At 37.7% G+C, this 26,375-nt stretch overlaps 2 protein-coding genes and 1 non-coding gene across 4 annotated transcripts in view; 2 read left to right on the forward strand and 1 right to left on the reverse strand.

Moving 5' to 3' along the window:
* Positions 1-5,330: 5,330 nt before the first annotated feature.
* LOC101737281 (BTB/POZ domain-containing protein KCTD9) lies at positions 5,331-12,253 on the forward strand. Of its 2 annotated transcripts, XM_004922014.5 has the most exons (6): positions 5,331-6,342; positions 7,342-7,538; positions 8,174-8,309; positions 8,681-8,755; positions 9,424-9,542; positions 12,039-12,253. In XM_004922014.5, exons 1-6 carry the CDS (start codon positions 5,793-5,795, stop codon positions 12,153-12,155), a joined length of 1,194 nt encoding a protein of 397 aa, XP_004922071.1. In that variant the 5' UTR covers positions 5,331-5,792; the 3' UTR covers positions 12,156-12,253. The 2 variants fall into 2 exon arrangements, with proteins under 2 accessions (XP_004922071.1, XP_004922072.1); XM_004922015.5 differs by lacking the exon at positions 8,681-8,755 and having other exon boundaries at positions 5,638-6,342.
* TRNAL-AAG (transfer RNA leucine (anticodon AAG)) lies at positions 10,200-10,281 on the reverse strand. Its single transcript has one exon. It is a non-coding gene; the product is annotated as a tRNA-Leu (tRNA).
* Positions 12,254-14,122: 1,869 nt separating the features above from the next.
* LOC101737527 (methenyltetrahydrofolate synthase domain-containing protein) overlaps positions 14,123-26,375 on the forward strand; it is a 29,830-nt gene continuing 17,577 nt past the window's right edge. The window contains exons 1-2 of the mRNA XM_004922016.5: positions 14,123-14,332; positions 19,368-19,590. Of these exons, the coding sequence (XP_004922073.1) occupies positions 14,275-14,332; positions 19,368-19,590 (281 nt within the window). The 5' untranslated portion in view covers positions 14,123-14,274. The remainder of the gene's footprint in view (positions 14,333-19,367; positions 19,591-26,375) is intronic.

A 26,375-nucleotide genomic window follows, 5' to 3' on the forward strand; every position in this document is an offset into this window, starting at 1 on the left:
GAAGCCAACGTCCTTTTTACATGCTACGCTTTTCACGGAAATATAATTGAAGAATTTTAATTCTCAAAAATACTTTTTTTGAAGTGAAACTTCCTTATCGGCGTTGGAAAAAAATTTACCGTCACATTTTTCGGTTACGCGTCACATTTTTCCGTTACGCGCCATCTGTTTTGTATTCATGTCTATGATAATAAAATCCTTTTGTTTAAACTTTATCTAATTTAACTTTTTTGTATTCATGTCTATGATAATAAAATCCTTTTGTTTAAACTTTATCTAATTTAACTTTATTTAACCAATTTCTAGAAAGTTGCATGTAGATCATTTTTCGAAAAATAAGGCCATAAATAAGTTTCACTTCTTACGTGTGTACACTAGTACACGCACACATTTTTTTTATTGCTTAGATGGGTGGACGAACTCACAGCCCACCTGGTGTTAAGTGGTTACTGGAGCCCATAGACATCTACAACGTAAATGCGCCAACCACCTTGAGATATAAGTCCTGAGGTCTCAGTATAGTTACAACAGCTATCCCACTCTTCAAATCGAAACGCATTACTGCTTCACGGCAGAAATAGGCGGGGTGGTGGTACCTACCCGCTCGGACTCACATCAGTTCCTACCACCAGTAATTATGCTAATTATAATTTTGCTGGTTTGATTTTTACTACACCATGTTATTCCTTCACGGTGGAAGTCAATCGTGAAGATTTGTTAAGTACGTATTTCATTAGAAAAATTTGTATTCGCGGGATTCGAACACCGGTGCATCGCTAGATATAACGTAGTGATTACTTGCTCAGTGTCGCTAGATACGAATGCACCGGACGTCTTATCCTTTAGGCTACGCGACTCTAAATTTTTATGTAGGTAGGTACATGAGCAGCAAATTCACAATTTACTTTCAAAAGCGCACCTACAGACACCATATTAAGAATATCGTCTTGATAGAGTTGACCGAGATTTCATTTGTTTATACGAATTATATCGAATTATTTAAACCGAAATGCTCGGTGACAGTGATTGTATACTGAAAAAATGTGTGCGTGTACTAGTGTACACACGTAAGAAGTGAAACTTATTTATGGCCTTATTTTTCGAAAAATGATCTACATGCAACTTTCTAGAAATTGGTTAAATAAAGTTAAATTAGATAAAGTTTAAACAAAAGGATTTTATTATCATAGACATGAATACAAAAAAGTTAAATTAGATAAAGTTTAAACAAAAGGATTTTATTATCATAGACATGAATACAAAACAGATGGCGCGTAACGGAAAAATGTGACGCGTAACCGAAAAATGTGACGGTAAATTTTTTTCCAACGCCGATAAGGAAGTTTCACTTCAAAAAAAAAGAAGTCATCGCGAAAATCACATTTCCCGGTAAAACAGTCACCGATATTACTCAGTACGTAAGTACACATCCAAGTAATGACCAGGCGTGTGTTTTATATTTTACGATGGCCATCTGTGATTTAGTAGGTACGCGATCAAATTAACTACCTGTTTATTGGCCTATTAATAGTTATTGATCTCTTCGTGTACAGAGAGACGTGTACTAGAGACGTGAGATCTTCTGTGTAAAATATGGAATGAAGGAAGAGAATAATAATTATTCTTGTTGTGATATTTTTGCAAGGATTGGTGACGTAAAACACAGGTCAGAGAAGTTAGTTCTTAAATTGGAGATAAGAACATTTTTGAAGTACATAAATGATTATTTGATTAATTATTAATTTAAAAACACGAATGGAAATAGCGGAAGTCAGACTATAGGTACACATTTTGAGGAAATGCGTCAAACTGTCAATGACCTGGGCGTGTTAGGAGTACCTAGGTACCAAAGAGGCAGTGTTATTTGCTACTTATTTATTTCGAATTTCGTTTATTGCTATAGGTCGTGGATTTCAGCGTACTAGGGCATTACCAAGCTGCTGCTTGTAGTTGAGGCTCCTTTTAAAATATCATTTAAAGAGATGTCTTAGCGCGGACAAACGTGGAGGAGAGACTTTCGAGAGCCGTAAGTTACATGGATGGTATTTCTGATTCGATACAGCGCCACCGAAAAGGTAGAATTTCCTCCTGACGTTTGGAAATGAACGGCCCCCAGTCCCGGGCAGCCCCGCTATTCCTGGTTACGGCAGCGGCCACGGTAACGGTGGGGCAGGGGGTGCTAAGAATCCCCCGGTGCGATCCGGCTGCCATAAACGACTGTACCTTGGCGCATATAATATACGGACATTGCTGAAAACTGAACATCTCGAAGAGCTGGAGACAGAATTGAGCGCAATACATTGGCATATTATTGGCCTATCGGAAACCCGAAGAGAGGGAGAGGGTTGCGAACGACTAGCTTCAGGGAATATGCTCTTCTATCGAGAAGGAGAACAGCTCTCGCCGGGCGGCGTTGGTTTCCTTGTCCACAAATCCCTTGTCAACAACATAACGGAAGTCAGTAGTGTGTCGGCGCGGGTTGCGTATCTTGTAGTAAAACTAAACAGTAGATACTCATTAAAAGTTGTGCAAGCATACGCTCCCACATCCACATACTCTGACGAAGTTTGCGCGGTCTTTTACGATGATATCGTAAAAGCCATCGAACGCACCACTAAGACCCATTATACCGTAGTGACGGGGGATTTCAACGCGAAAGTAGGAATACAAGAATGTGGAGAGCCTGTATTGGGACCCCACGGTGTTGGCTCTAGGAATTCCCGAGGGCAAATGCTGGTAAATTTTCTTGAGATGCGGGGGCTTTTCTTGATGAATTCATTCTTCAAGAAAGGACTCCACAGAAAATGGACCTGGCAAAGCCCAGACGGGAAGACTAGAAATGAAATAGACTTCATTTTAGCGAATAAGCGGCACATATTTAGGGATGTCACCGTGATCAATAGGGTTAAGACTGGCAGCGATCACCGGCTGGTACGCGGCACCCTAAATATCGACATTAAGCTGGAAAGATCGCGTATGGTAAAGTCTGGCTTGCGACCAACTAGGCAACAAATCTCGGAGCCCCCAGAAAACTTCCAATTAGAAGTCAAAAACAGGTTTGACGTTTTGGAAACTGACTGCGATGTGGATAAGCGTACCAACGAAATGGTGAAAATTCTAAGAGAAGTGGGCAATAAATACTTTCAGCATAGCAGAAAAGGCCAAGACACTAAACTCTCCAACGAGACCCTGCTATTGATGAAACAGCGAAGGGAAACTGCAGATGCTGCTCCGTCAGATGGAAAAACTATAAACACTAAAATCAAAAAACTGATTAGGCGTGACCTTCGCCAATTCAACACAACAAAGATTAAAGAGGCAATAGAACAAAACAAAGGCACCAAAGTGTTTATACGGCAGCAACAACTAGGCCGAAGCCATCTGACGAAGCTCAAAACTGCCGATGGAAGAATTGTTAACTCAAGATCAGAAGTCCTCACTGAAGTGGAGAACTACTACCGTAGTCTCTATGCCTCACATGCTCCCAAACCCTTTGCCCACCTAGAGAATGATCACCGAGCCCCTTTAGTCCGCCACTATACGGAAGACATACCCGACGTCAGTATAGAGGAGATAAGGGCTGCTTTGGAACAGCTTAGAAATAACAGAGCTACAGGGGATGACGGAATTAGTACAGAATTGTTGAAAGCAAGTGGTACACCAGTTCTCAACCAATTATGCACAACGTTCAACACCGTCATCCAAAAAACGACTACACCGGAAGCCTGGAGCAAGGGTACTGTTATTCTTTTCTTTAAGAAGGGAGACCGTGCTCTGCTCAAGAACTACAGGCCTATTTCACTTCTTAGCCATATTTATAAGCTGTTCTCGAGAGTCCTTACAAATCGCTTGGCCTCTAGACTTGACGAGTTCCAACCTCCGGAGCAGGCTGGGTTTCGCAAATGCTACAGTACGGTAGACCACATCCACACGCTTAGACAGGTTATTCAGAAGACTGAAGAATACAATCGTCCTCTGTGTCTCGCGTTTGTGGACTACGAAAAAGCCTTCGACTCCATCGAAACTTGGGCTGTTCTGGAATCCTTACAGCGATGCCTAGTCGATTATCGGTACGTTGAGGTGTTGAAGAGTTTATATAAAGCCGCCAAAATGACAGTCCAGATCCAAAACCAGCAGACAAACCCGATTGAGCTTCACAGAAGGGTGAGACAGGGTGACGTTATATCGCCGAAGCTGTTCACTGCTGCTCTCGAGGATGTCTTCAAGACTCTGGACTGGAGTAAACTGGGCATCAATGTCAATGGCGAGTATCTTTCACACCTCCGATTTGCGGACGATATCGTTATAATGGCAGAGTCGCTGGAGGATCTCAGCTGTATGCTAGGTGAGCTCAATGCCGCGTCACGACGTGTTGGCCTGGGAATGAATCTGGACAAAACTAAGGTCATGTTCAACAACCATATCATTCCTGGACCGGTAATGGTCGAATCTGCGGTACTCGAAGTTGTGTCTGAATACACCTATCTAGGCCAAATTATTCAGCTGGGCAGGGCCAACTTTGAGAAGGAAGCTGATAGGCGCATACAGTTGGGCTGGGCTGCGTATGGAAAACTCCGTCACATCTTGAACTCAGCAATCCCGCAATGCTTAAAGACAAAAGTTTTCAACGCTTGTGTGCTGCCGGTCATGACATATGGCGCTGAAACGTGGACATTAACCGTAGGTTTGGTCCGTAAGCTCAAAGTCGCTCAGCGTGCTATGGAAAGGTGTATGCTCGGTGTTTCTTTGATGGATCGAGTCAGAAATGATGAAATTCGTCAAAGAACCAAAGTAACCGACATAGTCCTAAAGGTTAGCAAGCTGAAGTGGCAATGGGCCGGACATACGTGTCGCAGAACCGATGGCCGATGGAGCAGACGTGTTCTGGACTGGAGACCGCGTACCGGTAAACGCAGCGTTGGGCGTCCCCCTGTCCGTTGGACCGATGACTTGCGGCGATATGCTGGGAGAGATTGGATGCGGAAGGCGGAGGATCGTTCATTGTGGCGGACTATGGGAGAGGCCTACATCCAGCAGTGGAGAGACACAGGCTGATGATGATGATGATGTTTCTTGACGGTTCCTGACGTTTTTAATGTTTCAGAGATGAAGAAAATAAGGTAATATCTACTCTGGTGGTAAGTGCATGTGTAAAAATATATGACGGAATCATCTTGAAATATTCCAATAAATCTATCATCAATAACTGAAATTAATTCTAGTGTTAGCTTTTTTGCGGAAGCAGCAGCGCCCTCGTGTATCTGAGGTCTCCAGCGCTCCAATCGGTAAAAAATTACGTTAGGTAGGTAACCTACCTATTATTGTAGTCATGTTTGAGTCTTTCACGAGTGCGAGTGCAACTGTTTTGTCATAAAGTACCTGATCATTAGAGTCATCTATCGAAATATGATGAAAACGAAAAGAGCTTAATAGTTATTTGCTATGCCAGCAGGTGGCAGTAACTATGTCACAATCCACAAATGTATAATTTAAATTTAGAGGAATATATGTAAAAATATGAAGTGTACATAGTTTAAATGCCAATAATTTATATAAGATTCTTTGAACGTGGTATATTTAAATAGGACACACAAGGCTAATACTAATTTTATTTCAAAATTTAGTCGATTGCTTGGAGTTTACTCTTGTTGCCATTTCTCATTTGACATAAAGGTATTTTGATAACTTGAAAGACACCTGTGACAAGTAAATATTGGAAAAAAATATGTGACAAAATATTGATTTTACTGTAATCGTTTTAATTAACGCAATAAAAAAACGTTCAAGTAATTATGAAACGTGCATTCGTCTACTTAAGTCATAAGAAACAGAATGGCAAAGTTTTGGTTGTGGAAGACACGCTTGAAGCCTTTAAATTGGAAATATCAAATGTTTTTGAAATAGGCGGAGATTTTCGCTTATTCACTGAAAATGGTTGTGAGATTGTTGACGTTCGAGTTATAAGAGACGACGAGAAGCTGTATGTCAACTGCGGCGATAGCAAAAGCTGTGATACTATTGAAAGTTCCTTGGCAAAATTATCATTGAATAGGTGTTCCGAAGTATCGGATTGGATAACACTAAATGTGGGGGGACGTTATTTTACTACTTCTCGCTCAACATTACAGTCTAAAGAGCCACTTTCGATGCTGGCTAGAATGTTTGCTGATGATAATAATATGTATTTAATGAATCCAAGTGCCACAGACTCGAGGGGAGCGTACTTAATAGATAGAAGCCCAGAGTATTTTGAACCTATTCTAAACTATTTGAGACATGGAGAAGTTATAATAGATAAATATGTAAACCCTAGAGGTGTTCTAGAAGAGGCTGTATTTTATGGTAAACTAATACTCAAAGAGACTAATTTCAAACAATACAATGGTTTCAAATATAATTACATAGTTACATTATATACACATATATTTATGTTACACTATAAGCACCCTCTTCCAATCCTTGCCAATCTGATTAAAGCCTGTGATAAGAGCATTGTCATATCATAGCTGAGCCCTCTAGTTCACCCATGTTCATCCCATCTGATTAGCAAGATCTCTGGACCAAACATGATGTTTGTAACTCAAAAAACAAGTAAAGTTGTCAAGTAAACTGATATTGATTGTAGTACAACTATTTTTACAATAAAATTGAAACTATGTCAATTGCTTAAGCTTGTGATATATATATATGAAATCTGGAAACCACTTCCCTTAGATGAGTAGTGAGATTGCGTTCTGATCACTGTAATAAAAAAAAATTTAGAATATTACTAAAAAACTAGTAGCTTTTTGAAATACTTATTTCACTCTGGTTGGCCTTTATGCAAAATAATGGTTAGCAAAACCAAAGCCTGATATTTTACTATTGTCCAAGAATTTAGTAAATTTTAAAAATTAATAATAAATAAGATTGGTATAAATTAACAATCTATACTAGTATGATAAAGCTGAAGAGTTTATTTGTTTGAACATGCTAATCTCAGGAACTACTGGTCTGATTTGAAAAAATTATTTCAGTGTTAGATAGCTCATTTATTGAGGCTATAGGCTGTATAAAATCACGCTAAGATAAGATAAGAAAAAACCGTACCTTAAATCCTATCCTATCAGCCCATCGACGTCCACTGCTGGACATAGGCATCCTCCAAGCCTTAGCAAGGCAGCGCAGGACCGGTCGTACCTTAAATAGCTCCTTAAAATTCTATTATTAAAAAATATTTTAATTTTCTACATAAATGAAGAGACCGATAAAATTTAGGGTTATGCCAAACTAACTATTACACGCAGACGAAGTCGCGAGTAAAAGCTAGTCAATAATAAAAATCTAATCTGATTTTTCCAGGTATAGATTCAATGATTCCACATATTCAAAAGATTATAGAAGATTCTAAATCATATGATAGTAATCATGCCTTAACAAGAATGGATGTTGTCCGAGCTCTGATAAAAACATCCACATCTATTGAGCTGAGGTTTCAAGGAGTGAACTTAGCCGGAGCTGACCTGAATAGATTAGATTTGAGATTTATTAATTTTAAGGTAAGACCAGTTAGTTATTAACCAATTAACTTAATATTTATGGACGTCAAATATTCCTAGATTGAAAAAAGAGTAGTTAGCAGGTTAGCTGTATCTCTGGCGTTGCTGACATGAATGAGTGAGACACCATCAGGTGCATGCCTGTATGCCAAAAATAAACTCTGAAGTCGTCGTGTCCTAACAGATAAGACGTCCGGTGCATTCATGTTGAGCGATGCACCGGTGTTCGACTCTCAGGCGGGTACCAATTTTTCTTATGAAATACGTGCTCAAGAAGTGTTCACGATTGATTTCCACGGTGAAGGAATAACATCGTGTAATAAAAATTAAACCCGCAAAATTATAATTTGCGTAATTACTGGTGGTAGAACCTCTTGTGAGTCCGCGCGGGTGGGTACCACCACTCTGCCTATTTCTGCCGTGAAGCAGTAATGCGTTTCGGTTTGAAGGGTGGGGCAGCCGCTGTAACTATACTTGAGACCTTAGAACTTATATCTCAAGGTGAGTGGCGCATTTACGTTGTGGATGTCTATGTGCTCCAGTCACCACTTAACATCAGGCGGGCTGTGAACTCGTCCACCCATCTAAGCAATAAATAAAAAAACAATTGAAAATAGTGCAATTTTTTTTTTCAGTATGCCTTCTTATCTCGGTGCAATTTGAGTGGTGCTAATCTGTCTTACTGCTGTCTGGAAAGGGCGGACTTGTCGCATGCTAATTTAGAAGGTGCCCAGCTTCTTGGAGTTAAAGCTTTATGTGCTAACATGGAAGGTCCGTATAAAAAGAATTTACAATATAAAACATAGAGAAAGATTTAAAAGAAAATATAGTACCTAAATACATGAAGATACGAAAAAAAGGCGTATAATAATAGTTACAATAAATAAATAAAACTTTAAATGTACTTACTGTACACAGGCACCGAATATGTCGAGTGATCACTGACCCTCATGGACTTAAGCAAAACTTGGGACAAAGCCACTGCCTACCGCTGAGTACTTAAACCTCATTTAATGGAGAAAATGTCATAGCACTCAGAAAACATTAGGCAAGTTTCTTCGAAAATTTCCCACAATTCCATAGTCACATTCTGTTTAATATTAGTATAAAATTTTTAATGAGATATTTGAGCTTATTTACAGGTGCTAATTTAAAAGGTTGCAATATGGATGATCCTCACGGTAACAAAGCACTGATGGAAGGCGTTAATCTTAAAGGTACATTCAATTCTAATTAGAGTGGTATGTGCATTTATACACTGTATTGCCATACAGTGGCATGCCAGTGGCCACATTGGTATTTAGCTAAGCCAATACTAATATAGATAATGGCTATTATTTGATAGCTATGAAATTAATAATAATATATTGGTGAATACAAGTCTTGTTTTGAGGGAAAGAGCAACCAAGACATCATATTTATTTACGTTGAATAACCATCACTAGTACCAAATAACTAGCAAAATAGTATTAATAAAAATAAAAAAACATGTAGGTACAATATTATTTTTTGGTAGCACTCCAATTCTTTACAATAAGATGGAAAATTTTACGAAAGCGTATCGTCTTTGTTGAATTGTTTTTGAATTATGAGTCTATATTTTATTTAACCAAAAATTAGAGGATCTGGGATAAATTATTTGTGATGATCCACAGAGATCAATTTGACAGTGTACGTCAAATTGATCCAACGTACTTTGGAATGAACTCTGTGTTTCTTGAGCGCTTTGACTTCTTTCTCCAAACAAAGTTTAAGTGAAGTCCTCAATAGTAGTGTAACAAAGATCTTCTCTAATTGAATGCGCAATGCTAGTACAGTATTTTGGGTCACTAACAAACAATGAAGTGATCCAAATTGGTTGGTTAAAAGAGAAAATAATTTTCAGGAGCAAATCTAGAAGGCAGTAATATGTCGGGGGTTAATTTGAGAGTGGCAACACTAAAGAACGCCAACTTACAAAACTGCGATCTGAGGACGGCTGTGCTCGCCGGTGCAGATCTGGAGGTACTTTTTGTTCCATCATATTTCTGTTGCTAAGCAGTCCTCCGTTTCGGCTTGAGACTACCGCCCCGTGTCTCAAAGAGGAGTGCAGCATTCACGTAGCGAGGTTCATAGGCTTCCAAACCCCTTAATATTAGGCCATGAGTTCACCTATCCATAGCAAAAACTAGTAAGGAGAATGTGAATGTATGATGTTAAAAGATTTTCTGATCTTCAAAAAGAAGAGTAACAATAATTCCAAATGAATGAATGTTTTAATTTATTTATTTTTGTACCTGTAATGTAATAATTGCACTTCTATACTCTCTTCAATCGGTCGCTCATTGCTGAGGATCGTGACTCCGTTTGATTCCGTCAACTAGCTGTCTCCATCGATCCCGTTCTGTAGCTTAATGGAGGGCGTCGCTGACAGGTATTTTTAGTTCATCCACTATTTGGTCCGACCATCGTTTGGGATCTCTACCCCTTGGCCTTTTTCCCTCGATTTTACCGGTCACCATAAGGCGTTCCGAGAACTCCATGGAAAAGGTCAACTTATGTAATAAACAATTTATTTATCTTGAGCAGCCTTGCGAATAAGCATATATATTTTTAAAATACAACAGTATAATTAGATTGAGTAATATTTATGTAATATTTTGGGGCAAATAAAAAAAAAATTGGCAGCGGTGGGATTCGAACCCACGCCTCCGAAGAGACTGGTGCCTTAAACCAGCGCCTTAGACCGCTCGGCCACGCTACCGATATTCCGTGACGCAAAATAGTGAAGTAGCTTCTCCAGTAAGTCTATTTTGGGAAACTAAGATTAAATAAAAATCCATGACCTGAATTTTTATAGTACTTGTATTTTTTCCACACAACGAAGACGAAAAAAAAAAAAAAAAACGTCGTTAGCTAGTCTGCCGTGTCGAGTTGAATGTTATTGAAACCAATATAAGGAAACACGGGTTTCGTTTTGTCCGTACATACATACGTATTGTTCTTTTCCCCTCCCAATAATGACGAAGGCAAACATTTCCATACCAAACGACTATTTTTTTTTTAAATATTCAGCACTGCCTTTTTTATTGCTTATCTTAATTAATACAAGATGTAGGAAGCATCTAAGATTGTTTATGATATGATAAGATAAGTTTTACGATTCGTCATTTTGTTATTATTCTTTCACAGTTACTAAAGTACTCATTAATTTATTTATTTTTGATGATATTCCGGGATTTGAATTTTTCTATTATTTAATTCGTTGTTCGAATGAAACATGGATAACCCGGAATTATCATTGTCTGGCTGTATCTGATTTACTGACAAGACCGACTATTGCGCCAGTTGATAACGAAATAAAATTGTTAAATCTAATGAAAAACTCGTAACGACTTTATCAACTTGCTTGTTCCGTGCAATCCTCACCTCACAAATTCCTCAATGCCTGAAGACAAAAGTCTTTAACCAGTGCATTCTCCTCGCTATGACCTACGGCGCGGAAACCTGGACACTGACGGCAGGGCTGGCCCATAAGTTAAGAGTCGCACAGCGGGCGATGGAGAGAGCTATGCTAGGTATTTCTCTAAGGGACAAAATCCGGAACGAAGAAATTCGACGGAGAACCAAAGTCGACGACATAGCTCTCAATGTTAGCAGGCTGAAGTGGCAATGGGCCGGTCACATCTGTCGAGCCAGCGACGCCAGGTGGGGGAGGAAAGTCCTCGAATGGAGGCCACGGATGGGTATAAGGAGCGTGGGGCGTCCTCCAACCAGGTGGACTGACGACTTAGTGCGCACGGCGGGAAGTCGTTGGATGCGTAAGGCGGAGGACCGCATTATGTGGAAGGCATTGGGGAAGGCCTATGTCCAGCAGTGGGCAGATAAAGGCTGATGATGATGATGAATTCGTTGTTCGAATGAAACATGGGTAATCCGGAATTATCATTGTCTGGCTGTATCTAATTTACTGACAAGACCGACTATTGCGCCAGTTGACAACGAAATAAAATTGTTAAATCTAATGAAAAACTCGTAACGACTTTATCAACTTGTACGTATGCGGCTTAATAAATAATTAATGATAAAGTGAGAAAGGTAGTAAGGGATCTTTGGTAGAATGGTGACGAGTAATTTAAAATGGATTCTGTAAGATAATTCCAAGCGATAAACGCAAACCCCTAAAAATGGAATATAAGGTCTGTTTTGTCCTTATTACGTACGCACCAATGCCCATAACCCAAGCACAATTATAAATTTATCTGCGAACTGTATGTACAATTCACTGCGAGAATTTTTAGGTACCTGACAATCTGATGCAAAATACCTGAATAGACTAAATTTCCAAAGTTCTACGGAATGCAATCGCAATTTCTATATTATACCCCAAATTCGTAAGTTTTCATAAATAAAAATAATGTTAGAATGTGTAACAATTTAAAAAAAAGTTTGTAAGTATAGTGTATGTGTATTTAGAAAATAATTTTAGATTGACCCGATTAAAATTAGATTTTATTTCAGTGTTGCGATCTGTCGGGCAGTGACCTCCATGAAGCTAATCTACGTGGTGCCAACCTAAAAGACGCGGCTTTCGAACTAATGCTAACTCCACTACACATGTCCCAAACTGTTAGATGACTTTTTTATTAAAAAACAGTACAGTAACAAACAAGTGTATGCTATGTTTAAAAAACAGCATAATGAATATTACGCTTTATTAAAATTATAAAACACAATTGCGTTTTTTTGTCATAACCTTATATTAATAATTCATTTCTTACATTCATTCTGAACGCGGAGAGAAAGCTACGTAAATTATTGTATTTATTAACGCAGTAAGTCGCAGTATTTCTTCAGGTTTACACGAATTTAATAGCTGTGCCTTATAAACCGTTTGACATAATTTATGAAAATACACAAGTTTATCAAAATCAAACAAAATCAGTAAACGCGGCTTTTCCAAAAAAACAAACACTAGTCTCTGTAAATAGCCACCATTTATCTGAGGCGTTATAACTAGCTGACCCGGCAGACTTCGTAGTGCCTCAATCGATAAATAAAATACCTAAACTTTTGTATAAAATAAACTTAAAACAAACAAAAGGAATCCGTCCGACAAGGGACCCATCAAAGGAAAAACAAAATTGTTATTTTTATTTTACTCGGAGCATTTTTCATATTTATCTACCTTTTAAACCTTCTCTGGACTTCCACAAATAATTCAAGACCAAAATTAGCCAAATCGGTCCAGTCGTTCTCGAGTTTTAGCGAAACTAACGAACAGCAATTCATTTTTATAATATATATTATTCCTAATGATTACAAATGCAGATAGATTGACTTAATTTCTTTTCACTTAATTTCATTTTTTATGTAATAAAATAATTTTTTTTTATTATAGAATAGAATATTTTATAAAGTCTGATGTAACAATGGCATTACAAAAAAATATCTCGTAGGCACTGAAAGAAAAAATGAGAAAGTAGATCAACATGCCTTATCACTCGTACATTAAAAAAATCTGTTAGAAATGTTCACTTCAATAATAGATCTTGTTTCAAGGGATTGCTTTTGCATGTGGTAAGTCTTGCTTCAATATTTGTGTACCGAAAGAAACGGAGTTCGATATTTTTACTAGTGGAGTTAGTTATCCGGGAAGTCTGGACGTACTATCATGTTGGAGGAGTGTTAAAAACCAGTGTGAACTTATTTGGTTCGGTAAATAACGCTACACAGGCTAGTAAAAAAAAGCTATAGTATATCGCGATAAATTAAAATAAGACAACTATATAATTAAAGTCTATTTTCATGATATTAAATTGTGACACTTACATCGTAGATGCTCAAGAGCAATGATCACAAACTACCGTGAGCTAAACGTTCCGCAAACTTATTTTATCCGATGACCACAACATGTTTTAGCGATTTATATTAAGTCATTTTACAGAATAATAACCGTAAATGTCTATGTATTGTCATTTATAACCCGCCAACTGCAAATTATTATTGAACGAAACCGATTATTATTCAAACCGTATCTGCTGTAGACGATGGATATGAGCATATGGCCCATCTGATTATGAGTGATTACCATCACCTCAGCACGTCAGAAATGCAATGGCCATAACCGATCCTAGTCATGACCTATAATGATGATCCTATAACGAAAATGTGTGACAAGTATTGTCTATTTTAACTTCGATCAAAACAAAATTCTTACGAAATTCAAATACCCCTAAAATATATCGATACAAAATGCAAAAAACTTTGTCGTCTGATCTACTCTAAATAAAATATACTTTCTCATTAGGTAGTGATTGCGATTTGCATTTTAAAGGAAGCCGCCAATATTGTGTTTTATTATTTGCACAAAGTACTATTTAAATGTTGGCAACTCGCGGGATTAAAAGCTTTAGTCGATTAGTCAAGAAAGTAGTTAATTTTCTGTTTTTAAAACCTTTCAACGAAAGTATTAGAAATTTCTCTAACGATTGTTCATTTTTAGACATTTTACCGTACGATTAAACAATTCAATAGTAAAATGCAAATTAATTTGACAACTAGGTGTGCGATTTTCATTTAATAGTATCGAATAGCGTTATAGCATCTCTATTTTCATATCTATATGTTGTCGACATTTGTTTTTTATTCGCGTTCTATTTTTGTGTGTGACGGGACTGTCCGGCAAAGATTCTATTTTCTAAATAATTTTGATGATTTTCATTTAGATCATTGAAATTAAATCTTGCACCTCTAAATGGCCGAAATAGCTAAAATGCAGAACGGAGACGGTACGCCGACAGCCGTGGATAACAGTAAGTTCCATATTTGTTACCAATAAATAATAGAAACAATATTGCTTTTAGCTTTTTTTCTTTAGGAAGTGTAGGAAAAATCGGCTTGACATTTTCATAGAATATTGCATCCGTTACTTTATTTTAATCGTGCACGTGTATTTCTAAATACCCACACGAAATCTGAATTAAAAATAGATGATAAAGCCATAAGCGGCTGTCGGAAAAACATTTGTAATTAATTGCGAATTGTAGTATTTTCACTTTGTTAAGAGTTTCATGCATCGTTTGTTGCGATTTGATAAGTTTCCTTTGCTCGGAATTATTGATACTGTGGGTAGATTAATTGGAGTGTGAAAAATGACTCATGTATTAGCCCGCCTATACACAACAAAAAAATTCATTTATTAGGCAATTGTAACAAATTATTTATGGCTAGTAAAAATATTTGGCCGACATATTTAAGAAAGCATTTTTTTCATGTTAATTTTAACAACCTTGATGTGACTTAAATGTTAGGTATGAGATCATAATATTTTCTATGTGCATTGAATCATCATTTGAAGGTCTACAGTCTAAATGTTGAAATAATATGTATTAATTTCTTCATTATTTTTCTTATTTTCATTCTACCCTCTCAAGTTCTACCTTCTTAAAATAATTCTAAAAGGAAATTAAATGAAATATGCGATGGTTACTACTACTACTACTTTTGAGAAAAATATTTACATCAATGAAATGCCCAGAACAACTGAAAAAGGGCTTTTAGAATGTTTTTAAAAAGTAGGTAATTCAGTGACATATAAATGATGCATTTCTAAAACTGGTTGATAATTACAGTATGCTGTGGTTCATCTGTGTCTCTGTAATTGCTCAAAACCATGAGCAACAGTGATCACTCGCAATAAGCTGGTTCGTATGGTTCGACTGGCTTGTGGCTCGATTTTTGGCAAAAAAACCTCAGTCAACTAAATTTAAATATATACTTTTCCAGTTACATAAAATTTCTTTATTGTTCTTCTTTATCTGATTGACTTTATTCAGATGTTAAGATATAAATTCAGTACAGCCCGTGATTATGGACTAAAAATATCAATTAAAATAAATGTTTATATTCATAAAACATTGCATATAGTAGTAGGGTGTATAAATTATCTTCTTATATTTGTAATTAATAAAATGTATTGAAATTTAAGTTCAACATCCTATGCCCGTTCCATCCATTGCCTCATTTATATCAATTTTTGTTTTATCATAAAATAAATTTCTCTTCCCAATAAACATCTTGTTTCCTTTTAATACTTTTATTTGCTTCACATATATCATCTAAACAATATCTTAATTTCAACAAAAAAATTACTAACTTCAAGACGTCAAATTAACATAAAAATTGAAACACAGTAAAAGGAGTGATGACAATATTATAATTGAAAAAAGTATTATTAACAATTTTATTATGGCCATTGGCTGGATTTATATACATTAATTTTATTACTACTTCTTAAAGTCATCTTATAATGTTAATAGCTGAGTGGGTGAAATGAATGAAAAGACATAGGTCATGGCTCTTATGCCAACAGTTACAAGACACCCACATAATTCTTGTAAAGGCACCTGTATATATTTAAAACGATAGTTGTATTAATTCAGTTTAATTTAGTGTCTTTTTCTATTGGTATATATTAAGCTAACCTGGTGTGATACTATCAGATTTTATTCTCTAACAATGTATAAGCATAGATACAATAGGGCAAGAATTAGAATCTTTTTCTCTTTGATATCTATGATCTAAAGACTAATCTAATTCTATAATCATGTGTTGAAAAAATTGGTTTAAAAAAAGTCTTGAGCCCAATGTGATGCACACGTGGATAACAGGAATAGTTTGGAAAATGTAGCACTATTGTTCCACCTTCCTTATCAGAATTTCTTCATAACAAACTGCTTAAAATTGGAATTAAAAATCATTATGGCAATAGATAGTAGTATCTTTAAAGGATCCATGTTTGCTTCTCCTCTAATGTAGAATATGATCTGGGATAATCACTTTTTGGATTGAGGATTTGAGGAAAGAGATGAAACATCAAAAATTATGAGACAAATATTTTTTTAATTACATAACTTGAATTGCCACATTTAACTCACATTATCTACTAAATTAATACAGATATGTTGTTTGTGTCTATGTACACAGGTGAGTTTACATATATGTGTATAAAATCAACTTCACCTTGCCTTGAACGTTTGAAGTATATTCAGGTTAGTGTGCTCTTTGTTTTATACTTCAAATAAAATTTAATGTTACTGAAGTTGACGGGCCTGTTTGTGTATATCAATTTAACAGTCAAGTTGTTTTTCATTTCTTTTGGCAAATGCCACAAATACAGTTTTATTATGCCCGTTCTTATATTACTGACATTTTAGTGAGATACTATTATCACGTGCCGTGTGTTGTCGTCCTCAAATAAGAATAATACATTCTCCCTCCCCTTCTCCTTTCGTGGGTGTCGTAAGAGGCGAGTAAGGGATTATCCAGAAAATAGGCAGCAGCGTTCTCCTAGTATTATGAGAGCACATTGCGATCGTCAACCCGCATGCCAAGCGTGGTGGTTACGGCAAACCCCCCCAACATGGCTGACAAAAATAAAAACCGGCCCCCAGTCCACGGTAGTGACGCTATTCCTGGCTACGGTAGCGGTCAAGGTAACGGCGGGACAGGGGGTGCTAGAATCTCCGGCAAAGATCCGAATACTATAAACAACGACGACTGGACCTGGCAACATATAACTCGCGAACACTGCGGACCGATGAGAAGATTGTGGATCTCGAGGAAGAATTGAGCAAGTTACCGTGGGACATTGTGGGCTTATCTGATGTCCGAAGAGAAAGAGAGGATTCGATAACTTTGAGGTTCGGCGGAGGTCTTAAAATCCATGTCCCAAGATGGGCGGCAGCAGTGCTTCGGTAACCACTAGGCGGGCCGTGGGCTCGTCCATTCATCTAAGCAATAACCAAAATAAAAAAGTAGGGTAGTTGTACAATAGAACTGAAATTTTGAACTAATGTCTCAATGTGGGTGGTGAAATTCTCATTGTGATATTTGTGGGATCCATTGAACGCCAGGTGGGCTGTGAGTTCGTTCCCGGTGTTTGCAATGAAAGAAAAAAGTATTATATCGATAGGTGAAAGTCTAATTTATTTTAAGGAACATTTTTACAACTACACATGAGAGTCACTTAAAGTTTAAAATTTGAAAAAAATATCATAAAAAAAAAAAACTTTTCAGCTATTTGAACGGAATAGACTTGAAGTTTAATTAAAAACATCAAACTTGATACTAATACCAAATAAAACGCCTCGAATCAATTATCTTCATTCATTAGAATCACGTTACGTTATTTACGTTATGTTATATTATCCTTACGGTACTTTAAGCCAGTAACCACTACGATTCTATAGGTAAATCGTTGTAAATTAGTCTATTCTGCCCCGTTTAATTAAAATCAGGTTCTTTTTTACAAGTAAGTATACAGGCACATACAGTACAGGCACTTTTAAATAGCCATGACTTTACAGAATCTGAATGAAATTTCACTACTTAAACTTTTTGTAGGACGCTCCCTCCTCACATAAAGCTGAATTCAGACTATGCTATACTATAGGTGCCATATAATATAGCAGCCTATACCTAGCCGATAATATATAGTAGGTTTTTTTTATGATTGAAAGATTACTGGTGGCCCGAAGGCCTTTCCAGTTTCATCAGGAAAGGTGGGCGAGCAAAGGCTCAGCCAGGAGGGGTGGGATTTGCTAACAACTGCCCGAGCGCCTCCGAAGGAGACCTAACAACTCAAGAGCAATTGATTCGCGAATGAATCTACTACCGGATCGGAATCGCGACCCGCTGAGAAGATCCGGCGAGAAACTCGGCGGGCTGATGCATGGGTTAGGTTGCACGTCGACCTCTTTGTCGAGTTCGACGAGTACGGTTACCGGGGTCATATAGTAGGTACAGTACAGTGTGAACGTGTCCATAACAATGTATGGTGTGCGATATTGTTGCGCTATGAGCTGTATACTATATGCTATTATATTATAGTGTAGTCTGAAATCGGCTTTATATTTTACTTTCATACCCTGGGTCTTTTTGATCACGTGATCAACCTTTGAGGTGACGCACATTAAAGGTCGCCGAATAAAGAATCTCCCTTTTTCAAGTCGGTTAAAACTCGTGCAATAAAATAACTGATATGGCAATATCGGACATGTGTAATTTAAAAATACGTTGTTAATTCTGAATGAGCCTCCTTTACTGTGCCATTTTGAACACGCAGATGCTAGACCGCTTCTTCAGTAATCATTTAATCCAATAGCTGTGTTAGTTAATCGTAGTAGTTGTGAATGATTGTGCTTTGATTGAGTATACGACTACCTCAGGAAGATACGACTCGTATATAAATTTCATCAAAATCGATTTTGACGTGATGTCAAACAAAATATATAAAAAAAAAAAAACGAGCCGTATTTTATTTATGCAGTTCGGTTTCGTAACAACAGTGAAGGCCAGCTATATTCCTGAGCTGGCATTATTGACCTGATGTTGTCGCGAGGGGTCCCAAAAAGCGACAGTAAAGGATAAGACGTCCGGCGCATTCGTGTTGAGCGATGTACCGGTGTTCGAATCCCGCAGGCGGGTACCAATTTTTCTAATGAAATACGTACTCAACAAATATTCACGATTGACTTCCACGGTGAAGGAATAACATCGTGTAATAAAAATCAAATCCGCAAAATTATCAGCAGGTGTAAATAGGCAGGTACCACCAACCTGCCTATTTCTGCCGTGAAGCAGTAATGCGTTTCGGTTTGAAGGGAGGGGTAGCCGTTGTAACTATACTCAGACCTTAGAACTGATATCTCAAGGTGGGTGGCGCATTTACGTCGTAGATGTGTATGGGTTCCAATCACCACAACACCAGGTGGGCTGTGAGCTCGTCCACCTATCTAAGCAATAAAAAATAAATGATTTCTTGTAAAGTTAAAAAAAATTTTCTAGCCAAAAAGCCGCTGCCCGAAGAGGTAACCAAGCAATCGTATCGCGTCAAAGTATGGCGTCACCTCGAAACAAACGGGCTGGCAGTGTTCCCGCGCCCAGTCTACAACAGAATTCCGAACTTCAAAGGGGCTCAGGAGGCGGCCGCTAAACTAGCCGAGCTGGACGTATTCAAGAATGCGAACACCGTGAAAGTTAACCCGGATAAACCGCAGGAGCCTGTTAGGTGAGTTTGTAAACAAAAAAAAAATCCGACAGATTATACAAATTTTATTGACTATGCGTTATTGTGAGCACTCATCACGTCATTTCGGATCGTCCCGATCGACTCTGAGTGCTTTTAGGCAATCCGTGCATCGGTTGAAACCGCCGAATGCAACGAAGGGTTCGTCGTGCAATTTAACCCACAGACACAGCCCACTGAGTTTCTCGACGGGTCGCGATCCGGTAGTAAACTTAGCGAAGCACTTCTCTTGCTAGGGCAGATGTTAGTAGTCTCGCAGTTGGAGCCTCGCGAGGTCGTCTACAAATACGGTGAAGCTAGTATAACCCTATGAGGTTCTAGCAGTAGCAGGTAGGAAAACAATAAGGGCACTCACTTTTCAATGTACCCAACAAGCATCTACTGTCGTAAGCAGGAATACCGTCCGGTTTGAAACATGGAACAGCATCCATTATTTTAGTGCATATATGTTTGTATCTTGTGACAAAAGTGAACGTGCTAATATAACAAAATTTATTTCATGGGTAAGGTCGTGTTTAGACAATAACAGTTCATATTTTTGTTATTGTTGTTGATTCCTATAATTATAATATAATGTTAATATTAAAGTGTAACAACAAAAAAATTTGTGCTCTTTCATCACTTATGCCTAATGAAAACTACTGTTGTGGTTTAATCTTGCGCTTTTAATCATGAATTACAGTAATGATTACAGTAAAAACCCGCTTAACGCGGCGGGATATATGTTCCGTCAAAGTACATAGAATGTAATATGAAACAGCGTTAAACGAGGTTAATCTCATCGTGTAAATAATAGGGTTAAGGGAAGGGAAGATAGCTATAAAATTGATCAGTTATTTTACCATTAAAATTATGTTTTTTATAATGTTTAAATAAACGAATATACATAATAATATAAAAACAAATAAAATTTATATTTACATTTCAGATCAATTAGTCTCTTCTATATTCTCAATTTTCTGCCTTAAGAATAGTCCTTATTATCGAAATTGCCAAATTGAATGCAGCGCTAATTTGAGATTGACGTTCACCGATATCTTAGCTTCCACGCACTTGCATTTTAGTATCTTTAGGTGTCGTCGTGGCCTAAAGGATAAGACATCCGGTGCATTCGTATGTAGCGATGGATCAGTGTTCGAATCCCGTTGGCAAGTACCAATTTTGCTAATGAAATACTTACTTAAAAAATGCTCGCGATTGACTTCCACGGTGAAGGAATAACATCGTGTTATAAAAAGCAAACCCGCAAAATTATAATTTGCGTAATTACTGGTGGTAGGACGTATGGCGAGTCCGCATGGGTAGGTACCACCGCCTTGCCTATTTCTGCCGTGAAGCAGTAACGCGTTTCGGTTTGATGCCACTCTGCATACAGTCGCCTGTTAATTGCATGTGTGTTTTTTTTTTCACTATCACACTCCGTAACCAGTGATAACCGTACGAATGTAGTTAAATGTACTAGTTTCTTGAATAAAGTAGACGGGCAGCCGAGTCCAGGTCTTACTTTTAATGGGTGGTTACTAAAGCCCATAGATGCCTCAACATGAATGTAGCCGTCGTTCACCTTAAGGTATCGGCAGCAAACAAATTCGCTATAGCGGTAAGGTATAGCGCATGTAAAATTTTTGTTTATTTTTTTATTGCCCTTGCCCAACCTAATTGTAAAAGATTACCGTCGCCCATGGACTTCAGCAATGCCACGGGCAGAGCCAAGCCACTGCCTACCGCTAAGTACTCTCCACAAATCTCGTGGCTACTTGTCCTACCACGGGTGTAAGATCAACATGAGACTAGGCAGATGATAAAGTTATTAATATTACAAACCGTTAATGAGTAAAATCAAAAGAAACTTTGACAATCACTGAACTAGTTAGCGATTTGTCAAATGCCTATCATTATTATTAGCAAAGTAATTATGTATTTTTGTTGTTGTTGTATGTATGTCGCGCGTATTCACCTGATTTTCGTCGGGTCCGTTGCGTGCGTGCAACGTGACATGATCCAGAACACATCAACAGATGAACTATTTTCGGAAACTGATTTTTTTTTACAAACACAGTTTTATGCAATACGTTTTAACTAGCTTCTTTATTTTATTGGATTACTCAATATTATATTAATTACGGAGTCATTAATCGATTGTTTATTTCCGAAGCTGGTTTATACCATGGAATTAATTAATACATGTCATGACAATCTGATGTTAATCGTGAGACGAATGGGTGTACTAGCGTTGTAAAAGAAAAATTAAACCAAAAAACCGTACAATAGATTTAAGCTCGGGCCTTGTTAAGGCATTTTTTATTGGCTAACCCAAAAATAAAATGAACCACACAACATCGTGAACACCGCTGAGTATCTGAAACAAAATTGGGATTCGCGACAGAAGTAGGTGGTTAATTGGGGTACCCGCCTGTGCGGGTTTGTCCTACCCTACCTCTAGTCAGATTAAATAGACGAGAACAAAGTCTCTGCGGACAAACGACAGGCAAGTAGGCGTAATTTAAGGTCAATATTCGCATACCGTATCCACTAATTAATTTATTTATTTGTTACTAGTTTTCAAATTTCGACCATAACCATAAACACCCCAAGATCAATTTTCATTTATTAATTTTGTGAATTAGGTAAATTATATTTTTAAATTTTTGACAAATAAACACGCAAAGGGATCTGTTTCAAAAACCGTTTTTATTGACAACATTTAAGCCCGTCAATGCTCCCAAACAATAAAGAAAATAGTTTTACCCTTGCACTATATATGTGTATAAGATAATAATATTATATTTTTATCATTTTTGTCAAACCTTCAAAGTTCAATGGTCTATTCAGGATTTCGATCACAACAGTAACACGAAGGTATCAGGTGAGGCGATCGTGAATTTAATTATCACCGCGTTCGATCGAAGATAATATCATATTATAAAACCATCTACTGATTGTAGTTAGAGTTAAAAAAATGCCTTTGATATTACGATTGATTCTGTGGTGCTGTAGTTGTGACCTCCACTGTTGCACCGAGGGTCGTGGGGTCGATTCCTACATCCGGTAAACATTCGTGTGATGAACAGGTTTGTTTGAACTTTGTTTTTTTTATTGCTTAGATGGATGGACGAGCTCACAGACCATCTGGTGTTAAGTGGTTACTGGAGTCCATAGACATCTACAATGTAAATGCGCTACCCACCAACTGTCTGGGTGTTTATTATTTATATAGTCAGTTTTTTTATTGCCTTTGTAGGCAGAGGAGCATACGGCCCACCTGATGGTAAGTGGCTACCGTCGCTCATGGACGTCAGCAATGCCAGGGGCAGAGCCAAGCCGCTGCCTACCATTAAGTACTCTCCACAAGCCTCGTTTGAAGAAGGACATGTCAAAGCGATCGTGAAACACTGTAGAGGGGAGTTTCCTCCAAAGCCGGATGGTACGTGGCGGAAAAGATCTTTGGAACAGTTGGAAACGCACTGTCGATGAACGCAGCGGTACCAGATAATATGGATGAACTCTGCTGTTCAGTATGTCAGTCTCTGGTATCCATATCACAGGTTTATTTACTGGTGCTAGGACCTCTTGTTTACTGGTGGTAGGACCTCTTGTTTACTGGAGGTAGGACCTCTTGTTTACTGGTGGTAGGACCTCTTGTTACTTATGGTAGGACCTCTTGTGAGTCCGCACGGGTAAGTACCACCGCCCTGTCTATTTCTGCCGTGAAGCAGTAATGCGTTTCGATTTGAAGGGTGGGGCAGCCGTTGTAATTATACTAAGACCGTAGAACTTATACCTCAAGGTGGGTGGTGCATTTACGTTGTAGATGTCTATGGGCTACAGTAACTACTTAACGACCAGGTTTGCTGTGAGCTCGTCCACCCATCTAAGCATTATAAAAAAAGAATTGTAATTTGTTCCCAGTTATTTCACTGTTCACTTTTAACATTACTGAATGACTAGACTAAATTATAGAATCATCGTCAGTCGAATCCGCTTTATAACATTCGAGAACGATTGCATTGCGCTACTCGAGCCGTGACCGATATCGCGCCGGCCGCTTTCCATGCGCTTTTATAATACGATGTATTAGAATCGTTACGTTTATTTAACTGATTACATTATAATATATACGTGCATGCCGAGATTTTCACGTTTACAACAAGGAAATGTCTACGTATGTGTGTGCACTTTGTTGGGTTGTTGCTATGTGTATGTGAATACCTCCATGACGACCTGGACTTAGAGTCCATCAGTAAGTATCTACAGTCGGTGTCGATGCGCCACTTCGATAAAGCGGCACGACACGAGAACCCTCTCATCGTGGCCGCCGGTAACTGCATTCCCGATCCTGCGGAAAAAATGGAAAGCAGTCGACGTCGCCCAAAACACGTCATCTCGGATCCTCCCGATCCACTAACGGTGCTTCTAGGTACTTCAAGCACCGGTCACCGTTCTCGTCGAACCCGTCGCTTGCGACGAAGGGCTCGACGAGTAAATTAACTCTCAGACACAGCCCACTGAGTTTCTCGCCGGATCTTCTCAGTGGGTCGCGTTTCCGATCCGGCGGTAGATTCTGCGAAGTTCGTTCGTTAGGGTTCGTGTTAGCATTTTCGTCAGGTTTGAGCCCCGTGAGCTCACCTACTAGTTAAGGTTCCGTTGGAATAGCCTCTCTAGGCTACCAGCTTAACAGGAAAAAAAAAACTATGTGAATTTCATTAGGGGACCACCCTCGGTAGTCGAAATTCGACTATAATTAATTGAAATTATAAGTTTGTACACTATTATACTTTTATAATATAATCTCAGATTTCGCCGAAATTACACTATAGACAAATAATATTAAAGACAAACAATATTAATCTATTCTCAATTTGACCACAGACTTTGCAATAAGAAAAGTTTGACAATAAACAAATAGTATACGTGTGTGTGTCAAATACGTGGTAGTGTGTGTACTGTTTTGTTTATTTATTGATTTAATGTATGTTTCATGCATAATTTAAAAAAATATTAACAATGCACTCCTCTATATTCTATACTAGCGACCCGCCCTCGCTTCGCTTCGAAAACTGTAATTTATTATTGATTTCTCCACTATTTAATGGATGTTATTATACATGTAAACCTTACTCTTCAATCACTTTATCTATTGAAAAAAAACCGAATCAAAATACGTTGCGTAGTTTTAAAGATTTAAGCATACATAGGGATATAGGGACAGAGAAAGCGACTTTCTTTTATACTACGTAGTGATATGTGTGGGAAATTTCATACTCCTCCGTCCGCCCAATTTTCGTAAAAAGGGGTACAAAGTTTTTGCTTTACGTATTAATATATAGATTCTTCAATACACCTCAGATGTTTTATTGATGAAAATCATGTGGTGTTTTATATAAAATAAAATAAAGATGTTATCTACAAAGATACAAGATGATTGGCTCGGTGTTTTAAACGTAGCCCTCTGCGTCCTCCAAATATAATCAACATTCATATATTTGTAACATGTTGTAAGCTGCGTGTACTCATAACACTTGCTGCGAAGCAGTCATGCGTTATGGCTTAAAGGACAGGGTGCGGCGAACTGGATCACTTAACTACATCGATTTAATAAAAATAAGTAGTCGCAATAGATTTCAATAATCCTGGAAACATATAACCCACAGACACAGCCCACTGAGTTTCTCGCCGGATCTTCTCAGTGGATCGCGTTTCCGATCCGGTGGTAGATTCTGCGAAGCACTGCTCTTAGCAACACTCCGGTTTGAGCCCCGTGAGCTCACCCACCTGTTAGGGCGAAGCTGAAATAGCCTCTCAAGGCTATCAGCATAGGTTAAAAAAAAAAACATACTTGATTCATTTTGTAAAACCTTTTTTATTACTTGTTAATTGACTGTATTAAAATATACTTTTTTGGCATTCGAGCGTTTTGAAAAAGACCTTTAGCTTTGAAGTTCACAGTTAAAATTCAATGTACATAACACGATATAAATGCTAACTCTAAATATTATTATTATTATTATATATACATATATTTATAAATTGTAGTATGTGTATTCTATAATACTGAGATGTTATTTTAAGGAAGATTTTTGTTTGGGGTTGGTTTTTTGTTTGTTTTGTTTTGTTGTTGTTTGTTATTCTTTTGTTAATGCGCCTACCGTGCATTATCTCTGCACCACCCTATGGTCGACTGGAAGAGAATACCCATGGCATTAAGTCCGCCTGTGTACAAGTGTTGTTTTGTGCATAAAGTATAAATAAATAAATACGATTGTGCAGTTATACAGCTGAAATCCATGAATTGCAAAACATTAATGTCCTTGCCTAGAAAAAGAGGACTGTAATACTTACCCGTGCGATCTCGATCTTGCTTTACCACCGGTAATCGATATTCCAGTAATACTCTTAAAACTCAATTCTTGGTACGTTAGTTTTATGTGTCTGTCTATTAAGAGAAATCTGGGAAGACTAGGAACTAATCAGTTTCTAGTCTTTCTTAGTTGCTTACCTGAACACATTTTGTTTTCTAAGCAATGTATCGGATTATTTAAATTGGACATCAAATACAATTATATTTAAATTGCGTGCTCATCTACTAGCGATAAGCTAAAAAACAAATATTGAAAGCAATAGCAAACTATTAAATGTTTGCATTGCTGACGGTACCATTGCTATGTTTACATGACAATGTCTATGAAGGCTCGTTCTTATCAGGTAATAAACTAAGTTAAGCATTTTAATGTCTTGAGGTATTCAAATACATATACTCGGTGGTAACA

The sequence above is a fragment of the Bombyx mori genome, chromosome 26 (assembly GCF_030269925.1).
Source record: "Bombyx mori chromosome 26, ASM3026992v2".
NCBI lineage: Eukaryota > Metazoa > Arthropoda > Insecta > Lepidoptera > Bombycidae > Bombyx > Bombyx mori.

Bases quoted from the DNA above. Each gene is read 5' to 3' on its own strand.
- LOC101737281 (XM_004922014.5), top strand. From the start codon at position 5,793: ATGAAACGTGCATTCGTCTACTTAAGTCATAAGAAACAGAATGGCAAA. The intron at 6,343-7,341 runs GTAAACTAATAC...TGATTTTTCCAG, and splicing joins AGAAGAGGCTGTATTTTATG to GTATAGATTCAATGATTCCA. The intron at 8,310-8,680 runs GTCCGTATAAAA...GCTTATTTACAG, and splicing joins TTTATGTGCTAACATGGAAG to GTGCTAATTTAAAAGGTTGC.